At 40.6% G+C, this 14,023-nt stretch overlaps 1 protein-coding gene across 1 annotated transcript; it reads right to left on the bottom strand.

Moving 5' to 3' along the window:
- Positions 1 to 473: 473 nt before the first annotated feature.
- LOC121572382 (3-oxo-5-alpha-steroid 4-dehydrogenase 2-like) lies at positions 474 to 12,814 on the bottom strand. Its single transcript, XM_045222146.1, has 5 exons — positions 12,396 to 12,814; positions 3,249 to 3,412; positions 2,517 to 2,618; positions 1,212 to 1,362; positions 474 to 1,019 (listed from the first exon to the last, which is right to left on the bottom strand). The coding sequence occupies exons 1-5, from the start codon at positions 12,671 to 12,673 to the stop codon at positions 953 to 955; spliced, it is 762 nt and encodes a 253-aa protein (XP_045078081.1). The 5' UTR covers positions 12,674 to 12,814; the 3' UTR covers positions 474 to 952.
- Between the last annotated feature and the right edge of the window lie 1,209 nt (positions 12,815 to 14,023).

The following is a 14,023-nucleotide window of genomic DNA, read 5'->3' on the forward strand; positions in this document are numbered from 1 at the left end:
ACGCCACCTTGGATTGAAATATTGATGTGGTCAATGTCTGCTTTTAGTGGAATATGTTGTTGTGCTCTCTAAAACACGATACCCACATGAAAAAGCTTATACTACCCTCTAGGGGTGGAATTGGAGGATTACAACTACTGTCATGTCATAACAGTACTGTTAAGCTTGTCTGTCAAGAACCTCAGGTGATGCAGTAGCTCGACTCTAGTTCCCGAGGGTGGCAATGTTTGCCAACTCTCTGGAACTTAATTGATTGATGAATGTCACTGCTTAGCCAGATATTCCATTTACATGATTTCCAGTAAGCTGAGCCTTTGTCCCACCTAATGAAGGATGGCATTGCCTTTGGACTTACCTAATCAACCAAGCAAGCATGAAATTAAAAAGTGTAATAATATATGCAGCAGTTATTAATCACATAATATTTGATTAACTGCATAAGAAAAACAAACCATGTGTTTTTTTTTTCAGACCCAAGGTAAATAAGCAGAGCTTTAATGAGCCTTTCCAAAAGTGAAGTAGTTAATCTGTCGAAGAGATCCGTTTTTGCACAAAGAGGAAAAGGCAGTCAGTCATCCCTTTCGATATAAAACATGTTTTTCCTTTATTCTTTCAAGACACCCCCACCGCCCCCCTTTCTCTTCCCCATGAATTCTTTATCCTTCATTGAGCTTTGACCATGCTGAATGCTGGTACATAATTCATTCCTCCAAGCCTATGGAAGAATGGCATTACAGATCTGTTGCTGCAAGTGTGGAATATCATCTAGCTCTGACTACAATGAGATGATAGGTTCAATATGTCTACTTAATGAAAGCTAAAGCCTGGTAAAATGGGCTCCACAGAAAAGAGCAATATAGGACAAGCATTTCATTTAAGAGTTCAGTAAACGCCAATATCATGGCTATGACTAATGTCCATTTGTTCCGGCTTCTCTGGTTTGTTGTTCTTCTTATAATATGAAAGGTATCACAGCTTTCCTCGACCGAGGGTAGTCTTCAAACTTCTCTTGGTAGTACCTGAAAGAGAAGAGAATGTCAGATTGAAGGAATCCTACCACCATGCTTTTCCATTGTAAAATATCAACACAGTCCATGCTTATTGCTTCGCTGAAAGACCTATACATTGTATCAATACCAGTGAACATGTATCAGTGGGAGTATGAGCATGAGGAGATTACAGAAGGCTCTAGAAGTTGGACCTGTCAGTACCTGTGGTGGTGGTAGGCCCGCGGTCCAATCGAGCACATAGTGAAAAGGGCAAAGGAGAACGTCGGCAGGGACCACGTTGCTAGGGCGTACCCGCACCACTCCAGAATCTCTCCAAAGAAGTTTGCTCCGGAGACATACTCAAACATTCCCCCTGGAATAAAAAGTGTCAGACAGTTAATTCAGTAGTAATGAAGTAGGGTCTTTACACTCATACCTTGAGAGTAGTTCGCAACATTTCAATCCCTGACCTTTCAGACCTTACTTCATGTCTACTACCTTTTTTGGACCCAGCACCCCATGTCAAGGGCTCCATGTTTGAATATACTACTTGGATAGTTAATTCACCCAAAGGTGGGTGAAAACAAATCTGCTGTGGCCTTCATCGCTGTTTCATCTTTCTCTAGCTTTTGCCGCATGGTTCTGATAATAGTTGCAAGATGTTCCTTTTGAACCTTTCCGTGAGGTAATGGCCCAGAAAGCTGGAATGTTTTCTTCCTGTGTCTGAAGTTTCTTGGCCAAACTTTGAATGCCTTGTTTACATTGCTCACAATCTTATATGACCCTGGTGATTACATAGGGCACTTAAAAGCCCAATGCAGCTGTTTTTATAATCAATATCAAATCATTTCTGGGTAACAATTAAGTACCTTACTGTAATAGATAGCTATTAAAATGGGGCAAAAATAGCTTTTTAGGAACAACAACAATTATTTCTCAAGCAAGAATTTTGCTAGGACTATCTGTGAGTGGTCTGAGTGGGGAGGGGGAAACTGAAAACTAGCTGTTATTGGCAGAGAGGTTTGGAACTCTGTTATTGGTCTATTAACCCATTTTTTTACATGGGCATATCACCATGGAAAGCCAAAACTCCTGCCCATGCAAACTTGCTGAATAGAAGGTCCTATGTAGATTGTATTTTCAACCAGCAATTATCAGGAAATTATTATTTCTTCACACTTTTACAGTGTTAGTTTCATCAGCTGTTGTACAGTATGATATAAAACACAGGAAAACTGATTTTTGACTGCACTGGGCCTTTAAACATCTTTTGATCAACACAGGCATAGTGCTTACAAAGCAAAAGGAAGTAGAGATCAATGCAAAAGGTCACATTGACACCAGAATGTTCTGAATATGCTCTGCTTGTTCTGTTTATCATCACATGGCTGTGCAGACAGTGACTAAGTAAAGAGTACAGAACATGTTTATTTGGCAAAAGATTCACGTTTTTGCCATTGTTTCACAAGACTAGAACAGTTGCCGAAACACTGCCTGACATCTGTTATACAGAATTCCATCTGGTACCTTTGGGGATCTTATAAACAACCTCTCCGGGTTTTCTCAAATTTAGAAGAATGTGGTCGCTGTGAATGTTGATGGCCATTCCCAGGAAAAACATCAGCAAACCTGGAAAAAAAAATACAGGCACTTAACGCAAACCACATTCTAGTTCTATAAAAACAACTCAAATGTATGAGCTGTTAAAAGCTTTCATGCTGGCAGAAGCTTGTACAATGCGACCCCAAACTCAGACTTTGTCAACAAATCATTATTTCTATTATTGTGGAGGAATACTGTCAAAATTATCATCCCATAACCTGCTGGGACCAATAAATGCATGTTTTGAAGAATCTAGCCTCATTAACTGACCAATAAACACAGAACATTGACAAGGAGGAAGTGAATGCCAACTTGTTTCATCACAGTTCCAGGCTGAAAGCCTCAAAGTTCTCTGGCCAGATTAGAGTCTCCCAGACTGCAAGGCTGGTATTCCCCTTGTGTGTTTTCCTAACAATTTTTTTGGGAACAGTTTTTGATCTCAGACTTAATCTACAGTAGCTCTAGCAGTTATCAAATGTTACCCTTTTAAAGGGTGAAATTAATTACTTTGGAAATAAATCTATAGCATTTATTTAGGGCTTCAACATAGGATACCAAATGACTGTCAAATGTCTGTGAACATCATCCAGGCACTGTAATATTCAGAATAAGGGCTGGGAAAAGACTGCTAAACATTTCCGCTTGGATCTCACTTACCGGTGCCCAGACGAATGTCGGTCTGCCACGCATCATCGTACGTGGCACAGTGGAGCATGTAGTGGCCTTGGAGAAAACCGTTGACGGTGCAGAAGACTACCGCAGAGAAGACAATGTAGAGAGGGGAAGGGCGGCCTTTGGTCAGCAAGGAGTAGATGAACGTTCTTGCAAAAAATAGAAAAATATTGATAAAGTAGTCAAAGATTAGTCAATATAGCACTGCTGTGTACAAACAATGTGAGTAACTGGAAGCCATGCAGGGCCGTGTTTCTTAACGTAGATAGAAATAGATTATGTAGAACAAACATTCCCCTGTAACAAGTAGAATAAGGGATCACGTCATCTCTTCATTACATTTCTATCTTCGAAGTTCTACAAAGTTGTGCCCTATACTGATCGAGTAGGTACTGTATAATGGTTCCCCTCCCTTCTCCTTACACCCTGGGCCTCTAGTCAATCTACATACTCCCCATTCCCTGTAACACTAGTAAACAGTGGAACATGATTTGAGTCACATCCTGGGGCACTTCTGTTCTGACTTCTGCTCCTTCCTCTTCTGTCATTTGAGTGAGCTCCAGGTAAGGGCTTATGTGCTTGGTGGCTCACAACAAAGCCCTGGGTCATGTTCAGTGGGGCACAAAATATTGTAACAGAACAAAAATTATTGTTTCTTATTGGACAAGTTCAGGTATTACCTCCCCGTTTCAAAAATGTTTCTCCATACTGGACATGACCCTGTTGAGTAAAGTTTGATATGGCAGCAGATATGATGACGAGAAGAAATGTGGTGACTAACATACATTAATGGAAGTGTGCTGACCTGGTTTAAGGGCAGTTGTGAGTTTTATGCACGTTCTAATTCCCTACCATGTAAATATGTTCACACCCGGTCTCCTTTGAGAGTTCTCCATAGGTTTTGACTATGTAAGAGCTCAGACACACCGGTAGGATTGTCAAACGTTTGCCTGCCGACAGTACTTAACACCTCTGAACAGAGTGTCGGCAGTCAATCTCTTTTGTGTTCACACAGCAAAGACCTTGAAGTCGTCAGCCACTCAGCCTTGTTAAAATACTCCACACCAGAAGGTGGCAGTAGCAATGTTTGGGAAGGCATGTCCATGTGTGTTGCTTTATGGTCAAGTCAATGTTAGCTAGCTGCGGTAATGTTGTAGAAAGCCCTTGCTGATACTAGATAGATGGCCACAGCTATATAACTAACTAGCAAGATGACAAAGAAACAATTGAATTCACACTCCATAATCGCATACAGCCCATAGATACATTTTTAGCTAGCTGGCTAACTTTAGCTAAATGGTTAACATGTTTCGCTAGCTAGCTAGCTAGCTCTTGTGCTAGCTAGGTCAAGTAAAGACACTGCATTGACTCTCGGCAGCCAGCTACAGGCAGCTGCTTCATGGAAACTAAACCATTGTGATTTAATTATAATGTTACTAGCAGTGGCTAGATAGCTAGCTTGGTAAAGCATTTAGTGTTGTGTGCATTGTGCTTCACTTACTACCCCATTCATTTCATATGAAGTGTGTGTGACTGCCTTGCTCAGTTAGCAAGCTAACGTTAGCTCACTAACTACGAAGCTAGTGCACATTATCAAACCTAACAAAATCATTTTTCAAGCAAAAAACTCCTTAGATAGACGTAAAAGATGTAAAGACTTGCTCTAGAACAAAATATGTATTATGCAGCTTTGTTTTACACTGAACAAAAATATAAACGCAACATGTTTGTGCTATCTGATTGGCTCAAAGTCAAGTTGTCGGCCACTGCCGAGCATTGTGATTCTACAAGTAGAAACGGCAGGTTCGTCAGAACCAGGTCGGTACGCAGCAGGTACGTCCAGTGGTGTAGTGGTGCCTGGAGAAGTGGGTATACTCTAATTTTTACAAACATTTCCCAAACGGCCTGCCCGGTGAAGGAAAGGCGCCCTGTGTGAAAAATTATATGACAAACAGTGACATACACTTTCACAGTCAGGCCAACCCAAGCTGTTCTGTGCAAGTAAGCTAATAGTAGGCTTATTATTGAAATAGATGAATGAGACTGCCAACTGACTCAGAAATTCACAGGTTTCAGGTTTTCGCTCTCAAAAGCTAGGTTTCCATCCAATTGCCGAAAAATTTTCATGCAATATTCTAAAACCTGCATAAAGAAAATATGCACATTTTCCCACCAGTAGTGTGTTTCCACCAGGTTTCCACCAGACAGACTTGTTGCGGATAAAAAGCAGTAGGTGATGACATAGTGCACACAAAATGTACTTTTTCATGTGCCAAATAAAATTCTAAGGTTCAATGTGTTTCCATTGCATTTTCAACTCTACTGATAGTTTTGTCACAAAAACTGTTGCGTTAAATAGCAAATGTGCCTACTCTGGTCTTGCCTACTCACGTGCGTTCTAGCCAACAGCTCACAGATGCTAGTCTAGGCTACATGATGAGATTCTTATGGATAAGAGCGAGAATATTTGTATTTGTCAAACGGCAGTCAAGCATCGATCATCATGTCATCAGAATAAGACCCTCGATATTTATTGGAAAGGAGCGTCAAGCTCATCACCGTGCACTTTCACTTGGATATGATGGTTATTATATCAATATTTGAGCTTAAAGGCGTTTCCACCGCCATTTCTCACATAATACATTTTACAGACACAAAAAGATCACAGCATGTCGAGTGAACAAATTATCTGTCGACATTTATAAAATTGTACTGAAACTTCTGTTTCCATCACAGCTGTCCTGATTTTTGTATATATATGCTATGACTTTACTCACATAAAAACTGTGGCTGGAAACGTGGTTACTCTCACACTTTTAATAGAAAACATATGGAGCTAACATATGGAATTGTTTTAAGATGGTCATACCATGGATTATTTGCGTTTGAATTTTAGGACCACTTTACTATAGAAAGGTATTAAATAACATTAATAAATTGCACACAAAAATACCATTTTAAAAAATCATAAGGAATAAGGTTTTGAAGTGTCTGTCCTATATCTTGCTAAATGACTAAAATGTAAATGTAAATATCTAGGAGATATAAAAAAAAAAATCAGGAAATACTTTTGTTTTTTGGACACATATTTAACCCCTTATTTTTGTTGCCACAAAAATACCTCCATACTTCCATTAATTTGTATGGGTTACCTTCAGACGAGTCCCGTGGGGCTTGCGGGGGTCGTAGAGCAAAACCGTTCTGACGCTACAGACGTTTTCGTGAGAAGACCGATTTTCGGGATGTCTCCTGGTCTGACAAACAGCGCTGTAGCTCTGCCACTTTCCACCTCAGAGGTGATGGATTGAGACGGATTTTGATGGGGATTTTTTTATTATGTTAATTTGACGCACGGGTGTGACAATAGACTCGTATTAAAACAATTATATAGGCCTAGACTACAGAATAGCATTATTACAATATTAATTTTGTATTGAACCAACAAGTGATTTGAGTAAATAATGTTCATGTCTTGACAAGCAAGCAGCTCCATAGTGTAGGCCTATGTAAACCTTTCTTTGCTAATAATGACATCGCTGTGTCTTATAGGGAAAACGACTGAGAAGCAAGTGGGGGAGCAGGTGGGGGACTTTTGAATGTGCGTGGCGATGTTCAACTCCGAATTGATGGGGGTCCCGCCTCCGCTGAGACGGGTCTGGTGCGAGGATCCAGGATGTAGCCTACTGAGGCGGAGTCACTCGAGACGGAGAGGGAAGGCTTTGACATTCTTGCCATTCAAACCGGTTGCTGGTTGATAACAAGTGTGAAGCATCAGACATCGGGAAGATTTTGAAGGATTAAATACAAATATATATACACTACCAGTCAAAAGTTTGGACACACCTACTCATTCAAGGGTTTTTATTAATTTTTTACTATTTTTTACATTGTAGAATAATAGTGAAGACATCAAAATTATGAAATAACACATATGGAATCATGTAGTAACCAAAAAAGTGTTAAACAAATCAAAATATATTTGAGATTCTTCAAATAGCCACCCTTTGCCTTGATGACAGCTTTGCACACTCTTGGCATTCTCTCAGCCAGCTTCATGAGGTAGTCACCTGGAATGCATTTCAATTAACAGGTGTGCCTTCTTAAAGGTTAATTTGTGGAATTTCTTTCCTTAATGCGTTTGAGGCAATCAGTTGTGTTGTGACAACGTAGGGGGGTACACAGAAGATAGCCCTATTTGGTAAAAGACCAAGTCCATATTATGTAAAGAACAGCTCAAATAAGTAAAGATAAATGACAGTCCATCATTACTTTAAGACATGAAGGTCAGTCAATATGGAAAATTTCAAGAACTTTGAACGTTTCTTCAAGTGCAGTCGCAAAAACCATCAAGCGCTATGATGAAACTGGCTCTCATGAGGACCGCCACAGGAATGGAAGACCCAGAGTTACCTCTGCTGCAGAGGATAAGTTAATTTGAGTTACCAGCCTCAGAAATTGCAGCCCAAAGGCTTCACAGAGTTCAAGTCACAGACACATCTCAACATCAACTGTTCAGACTGTGTGAATCAGGCCTTCATGGTCGAATTGCTGCAAAGAAACCACTACTAAAGGACACCAATAAGAAGAAGAGACCTGCTTGGGCTAAGAAACACGAGCAATGGACATTAGACCGGTGGAAATGTGTCCAAATTGGAGATTTTTTGTTTCAACCGCCGTGTCTTTGTGAGACGCAGTGTGGGTGAACGGATCATCTCTGCATGTGTAGTTCCCACCGTAAAGCATGGAGGACGAGGTGTTATGGTGTGGGGGTGCTTTGCTGGTGACACTGTCTGTGATTTATTTAGAATTCAAGGCACACTTAACCAGCATGGCTACCACAGCATTCTGCAGCGATACGCCATCCCATCTGGTTTGCGCTTAGTGGGACTATCATTTGTTTTTCAACAGGACAATGACCCAACACACTTCCAGGCTGTGTAAGGGCTATTTTACCAAGAAGGAGAGTGATGGAGTGCTGCATCAGATGACCTGGCCTCCACAATCCCCCGACCTCAACCCAATTGAGATGGTTTGGGATGAGTCGGACGGCAGAGTGAAGGAAAAGCAGCCAACAAGTGCTCAGCATATGTGGGAACTCCTTCAAGACTGTTGGAAAAGCATTCCAGGTGAAGCTGGTTGAGAGAATGCCAAGAGTGTGCAAAGTGGTCATCAAGGCAAAGGATGGCTATTTGAAGAATCTCAAATATAAAATATACCTAGATTTGTTTAACACTTTTTTGGTTACTACATGATTCCATATGTGTTATTTCATAGTTTTGATGTCTTCACTATTATTCTACAATGTAAAAATAAAGAAAAACCCTTGAATGAGTAGGTGTGTCCAAACTTTTGACTGGTACTGTATATATTTTGGTCCTCTGTAGCTCAATTGGTAGAGCACGGCGCTTGTAACGCCAGGGTATTGGGTTCGATCCCCGGGACCACCCATACACAAAAAAATGTATGCACGCATGACTGTAAGTCGCTTTGGATAAAAGCGTCTGCTAAATGGCATATTATTATTATTATATTTTGTTTTGGTTTTGTTTTGGAGTTTGAAAATGTACTGGCCCAAGCGGGCCATATGAAAGGTTGATTAACTGGCCCGATTAGCCGGCAGCCCTGAATGTTGAGCCTGCAGTCTCTTTAGCTGATCCACTCCCTGTACTCCCTGTCATGTGCCAAAGAACAAACGCCACCTGATGGAGAAGACAGATTTTGGGCCCAGTCATCAAAATCGGGCCAGTGCTGTCTGAGATATAGCGTGTGACTAAGGGATAGATGGATGGACGGAGACCATGGGGGACAACAACAAAATGGGATGTTCTAAGTCCACAACAATGCTTAAACAACATCAGGAGACCACTTTTGAGGTCTGGGAAAGATCGAAGAAATGTAGATTCTTGAGTGTAGTTACCCTTTAATTCAACTATCCAGGCACCTAGCTGTGTGTCTGTAGTGCACATGAGATTGAGTTTGCAAAACAAATGGCCACTGGATTGATGCAAATAATCATAATACCATTCTGCTAGGTCGGCATAAGATACTTTGTAGCTAGTTAACATTTAATTGAGAAGGTTTTTGGGAAAGCCTTTTAATCTACCAGAAGACGGTTAGGCCTGTCACTAGCATCTCTATATTTTTCATGTACCTTAATTGTTTGAAACCTGGACGTTTTACTTCATATTATGAGGCATGTCTTACCTTGCTTCAAAGTAGCCTATAGCCAAAATCCCACCATAGAAACGTGGCGGCAATTATTTTATAAAGATTTCCTCAAATGCCCTCTCCTGTTCTATTGGTTTTCAAAGCAACTTTCATTGTCTAGCAGACAAATGCATTATCCTAGTCATATTAGCAACGGTTAAATAAATAAATAAATAAAAAGAAATTAGCAACGGATATTTCCATCTCTGTACATTAAACCGCTCGCATGTGCGGGGCCCATTTTAGAATGGTGTTTTCCCACAAATTGCATTTTGGAACGGTCACATCATTCTAGGCCTACCGCCGTGTGCACATAACTGTGTAGAAAATGTGAAGAAATAAATAGTTTATCAACATTTTGATCTAGAGAATAGAAAGGTTCAGAACTTTTGTAAAACATCACAGTACAGTTGAAAAATATATCGCAAATAGAAATCCAATATGGATGGTGTTAAGAGATAGATGGGTGGTGTTGAATGGAGTTGAAGGATGGGACTAATAACAACTAATAACAACTAATAACAACAAGATAACTAATAATGTAAGCATACTGTGTCCATAATAAGTATATAGGTTATAGGTTGAGAGCTTTTGTGAAAGAGCACAGTTAGAAAGATATGGCATATAGAAGCAAACCGGATGGACATCATGAAAATGATCAGAGAGGTTGAGAGTAAAGGAAGTTCAGGAGTAAAAACAAACAAAAAATAATTATTGTAAAATTGACTGTGTCCATAAAATGTATATAGTATGTATAAGCTGGAAGTAGAGGTCTAAGCATTGTTGTTCACTAGTTTACTCCAATTAGGGAAGGGGTGGTGGGGTTGGAAAGTAAAAGGATATGTATATGTATGTGATTGTATGTATGTATGTATGTATGTATGTATGTATGTATGTGTATATATATATATTTGCGAGAAAAAAAAAACATATGGGGGATTGGAAGTGATGCAAACAATTACATTGATGGAAGTTACAATCTAGATGCAATATTAAAGCTGATCTAAACGCTAAAAAAAAAAAGAAAAAACATTTGGATCTAACATTCTGATCTGTTCTATCAGTCTTATTAATTGATATGACGTATACCTCCGCTACACTACTTTGATACGCATCGTGGTAAGAAGTGAGTATACGCAATGTTCACAAAAAAAAGTGGGTATACGTAAGGAATAAACGCTGACGTTCTGTACATTATCTCGGAAATAATGGACGACGAGGCAGAGCCGAGTAGCTTTCTGTAACTTTGAAGCAAGTATGGTCTGCATGTCTAGGCGCATATTACATATTTTGTTTCAAGAAAGAGATGGAATGGTCTCCTACTGTGATAAGTACCTATCGGCAGTCTATCAGCAGTCAGATGTCATGCTTAATTGAGTTACAAAATAGTTGCGTTGCTGAGATTTCTTACTTTCATTTTCAAATGACACAATTCAGAACAGTGGCATACATGGAACCTCCAGAATGAGGACATTTACCAACCAAATTAGTCATGTTCTGTTGAATGTGATTCATCCCCTTATTAGGAAACCAGGCAGGATGACCTCTTAATAGTGACCATGCAGAGTGACGCTGAGACTCAAAAAATAATTGCAAAGTTAAACAAACCATACAACTACCGTATTTTCCGCACTATAAGGCACACCGGAGTATAAGCCGCAGCAGCTAAATTGAATGATATTGAATGATGCGTACATATATAAGCCGCACTGGACTATAAGCCGCAGGTGTTTTAATGTTTAATTACCATATGTAAGGGTTCGTGCACAGAGGGGATTGTCGGGAAAGAGACAAACTGTCTCGCTCTCGTGAGTGGCGCAGTGGTCTAAGGCACTGCATCGCAGTGCTAACTGTGCCACTAGAGATCCTGGTTCGAATCCAGGCTCTGTCGCCGCCGGCCGCGACCGGGAGACTCATGGGCGGCGCACAATTGGCCCAGCGTCGTCCAGGGTAGGGGAGGGAATGGCCGGCAGGGATGTAGCTCAGTTGATAGGGCATGGCGTTTGCAACGCCAGGGTTGTGGGTTCGATTCCCACGGGGGGCCAGTATAAAAAAAATATGTATTCACTAACTGTAAGTCGCTCTGGATAAGAGCGTCTGCTAAATGACTAAAATGTAAATGTAATGTCTGTCTGTCTTGCTCTCGTTCTGTCTCTCGTTCTGTCTCTCGTACCACTCTCGGTTCCACTTTTACTTTTACGCGCTACCTGTCTCACTCTTTTCCGGCCTCCAGCTTTTCCTGCTGGAGCCCGCCGCTTAAAGGTGGGGGGCGCGGACCGGTCATAGAGCCCATAGAGTAAAAGTTGGTGGACTGTAACCTGTAAAATCCATAGATTTAGGAGGTCTTCTAGTGGCCGTTAGCTGTAAAAATCCATAGATTAGCCGCACCGTTATATAAGCCGCAGGGTCGAAAAATTGGAAAAAAGGCGCGGCTTATAGTCCGAAAATTACAGTATATGCACAAGGATTAATTTCTACAATTTCCACTGGAAATTGTACAAAAACATTTACTTGAAGTACAATGCAAATGCAAAGTTTTGTAACAGATAGTTTTTTTCTGTTTATACCATCATACATTTAAAGAGAAAAATCTGAGTCTATGCCTCATTCTTTTACCGGGGCGTGGAATGTCCCTCTAGTCTTCACTCAAAATAGTGAATAGGGGACTCTTTTCATTGAATGGCCTGCATTTGTATTGCACACACAAAGATCAACTGTGTAGGAGGCAAAGACATATGTTCAACACCTTTTAAGTGAAATGACTGCTGTTGCCCAAAAAACGTTGGCCATGTGTTTCAGCTGATTTATGAGTTAAAAGATTCCAGACTCCATTGCAAGTTGGTATGTGGACATGTCTGGTCCCACCATCACAGACCTAATTCTGCCGTCTAGCCAAGTGGGGACCAGGCTAATGTGGACACATACCTTTGGAAGTAGTGCAGACAGAAGGTCCAGAGAAGCAAGTCTTTGCCCAGGCTGGGCTGTGTGTCGGTGGAGAGCAGAAGGAGCATGGGCACCAGGAAAGAAGGCAGCTCCTGGAGGAACCAGGCCAGCTTGGCAGGGCAGGTCCTCCCTGGGGTCCCATCCGAGGTCACGTAGCGTCCGTACTGGGTCTGGGTCCTGGTCTGCCGAAGGAGATACGCCACCCCACCGACGATGAACCCCCAGCTGAGGTAGTGGATCACATTCTCCTTGCACTCCATTATTATCCCCCTCTCCTTCTCTCCTTTCTTATCCTTCTCTTCCTTCAGGTCCTCGTGTCCAGCAAAGCTTCCACGGTCTCCACGCTTTGTCAAGACTGAGTAGCCTCCATCTGTGTATGCTGGTGTGTGAATGGGAGAGGAACACTTACTACTCCCAACTCCTCCCCTTTAAAATAACGGGAGTCTCTCATGCTTCAGTCACTGTTGAAATCTGAGAAGGATTGTGATCTTGCTGGTTAAGTAAGCGTGCTTTATGTAAGTAGCTTGTAAGTAACTTCTCAGCACTACTATAATTTGAGTGTGAAATATCACCAAGATGAGTGATTACTTGATATAAATATTATTTATTTTTTAAGTGAAGGATAACTTCCACTTACAATTGCAGAACAAATAGACCTAATCAAAACCATTAATAACATTGCCCTCCAGTCCTTGCATACTACATGTACCACTATACTGATGTTTTATAATAGTGAAAATGATGAGTGATCAAAGTTGGCCCTTGACCATTCAATCTTCTCAAGAATGTAGAAAATTTGCCACGAGGCACTCTGTCTTGAAAGGGGTCAATTGTTTCAAAAGGAGCTCGGCCTTCTTCCAATGTCAGTGACATTGTACTGTGAGAGAAGAGCAGGGTTTGGTACTAACGCATAACAGGGATTACATAATCAGATTTTAAAAATGAAGTAATTGAAATCAGAACAGATTACTTTAAAGAAATTGTTTAATCAGATTACAGTTACATTCTTAAAAACAGTTGATTACATTTTAGATTACTTCATCTAATATCAAGATGCAAGTGTTTGCCTCAAACACACTAAAATGGCAGGTTTTCTGAAAGCTGAAATGTAAACACTGCCAAATTTGCTCTTCTTGGTTGCATTCCAAAGAAACTATTAAACCAAAAACATCAGATCCCCACTTATGGAGAACTGAATCATTCCACCTTTCATCAGAATCTTTGTGTCAAAATGACAGTAGTCAACACAGCTCCATCCAGTTCACTTCTCATGCACTGGGATGACCCACATTACAAGTCAGCTGCTTACTCAGCTAAATCTCTAGTTTCCATGAAAATGTGTACACTAACATCTACAGTGGGGGAAAAAAAGTATTTAGTCAGCCACCAATTGTGCAAGTTCTCCCACTTAAAAAGATGAGAGAGGCCTGTAATTTTCATCATAGGTACACGTCAACTATGACAGACAAAATGAGGGAAAAAAATCCAGAAAATCACATTGTAGGATTTGTAATGAATTGATTTGCAAATTATGGTGGAAAATAAGTATTTGGTCAATAACAAAAGTTTCTCAATACTTTGTTATATACCCTTTGTTGGCAATGACACAG

Source organism: Coregonus clupeaformis, chromosome 8 (genome assembly GCF_020615455.1).
Source record: "Coregonus clupeaformis isolate EN_2021a chromosome 8, ASM2061545v1, whole genome shotgun sequence".
Taxonomy (NCBI): domain Eukaryota; kingdom Metazoa; phylum Chordata; class Actinopteri; order Salmoniformes; family Salmonidae; genus Coregonus; species Coregonus clupeaformis.

Bases quoted from the DNA above. Each gene is read 5' to 3' on its own strand.
- LOC121572382 (XM_045222146.1), bottom strand. From the start codon at position 12,673: ATGGAGTGCAAGGAGAATGTGATCCACTACCTCAGCTGGGGGTTCATC. The intron at 3,413-12,395 runs GTATGTGTCCAC...ATTTTTTGCAAG, and splicing joins TGTCTGCACTACTTCCAAAG to AACGTTCATCTACTCCTTGC. The intron at 1,363-2,516 runs GTACCAGATGGA...TTTTTATTCCAG, and splicing joins TGTTTATAAGATCCCCAAAG to GGGGAATGTTTGAGTATGTC.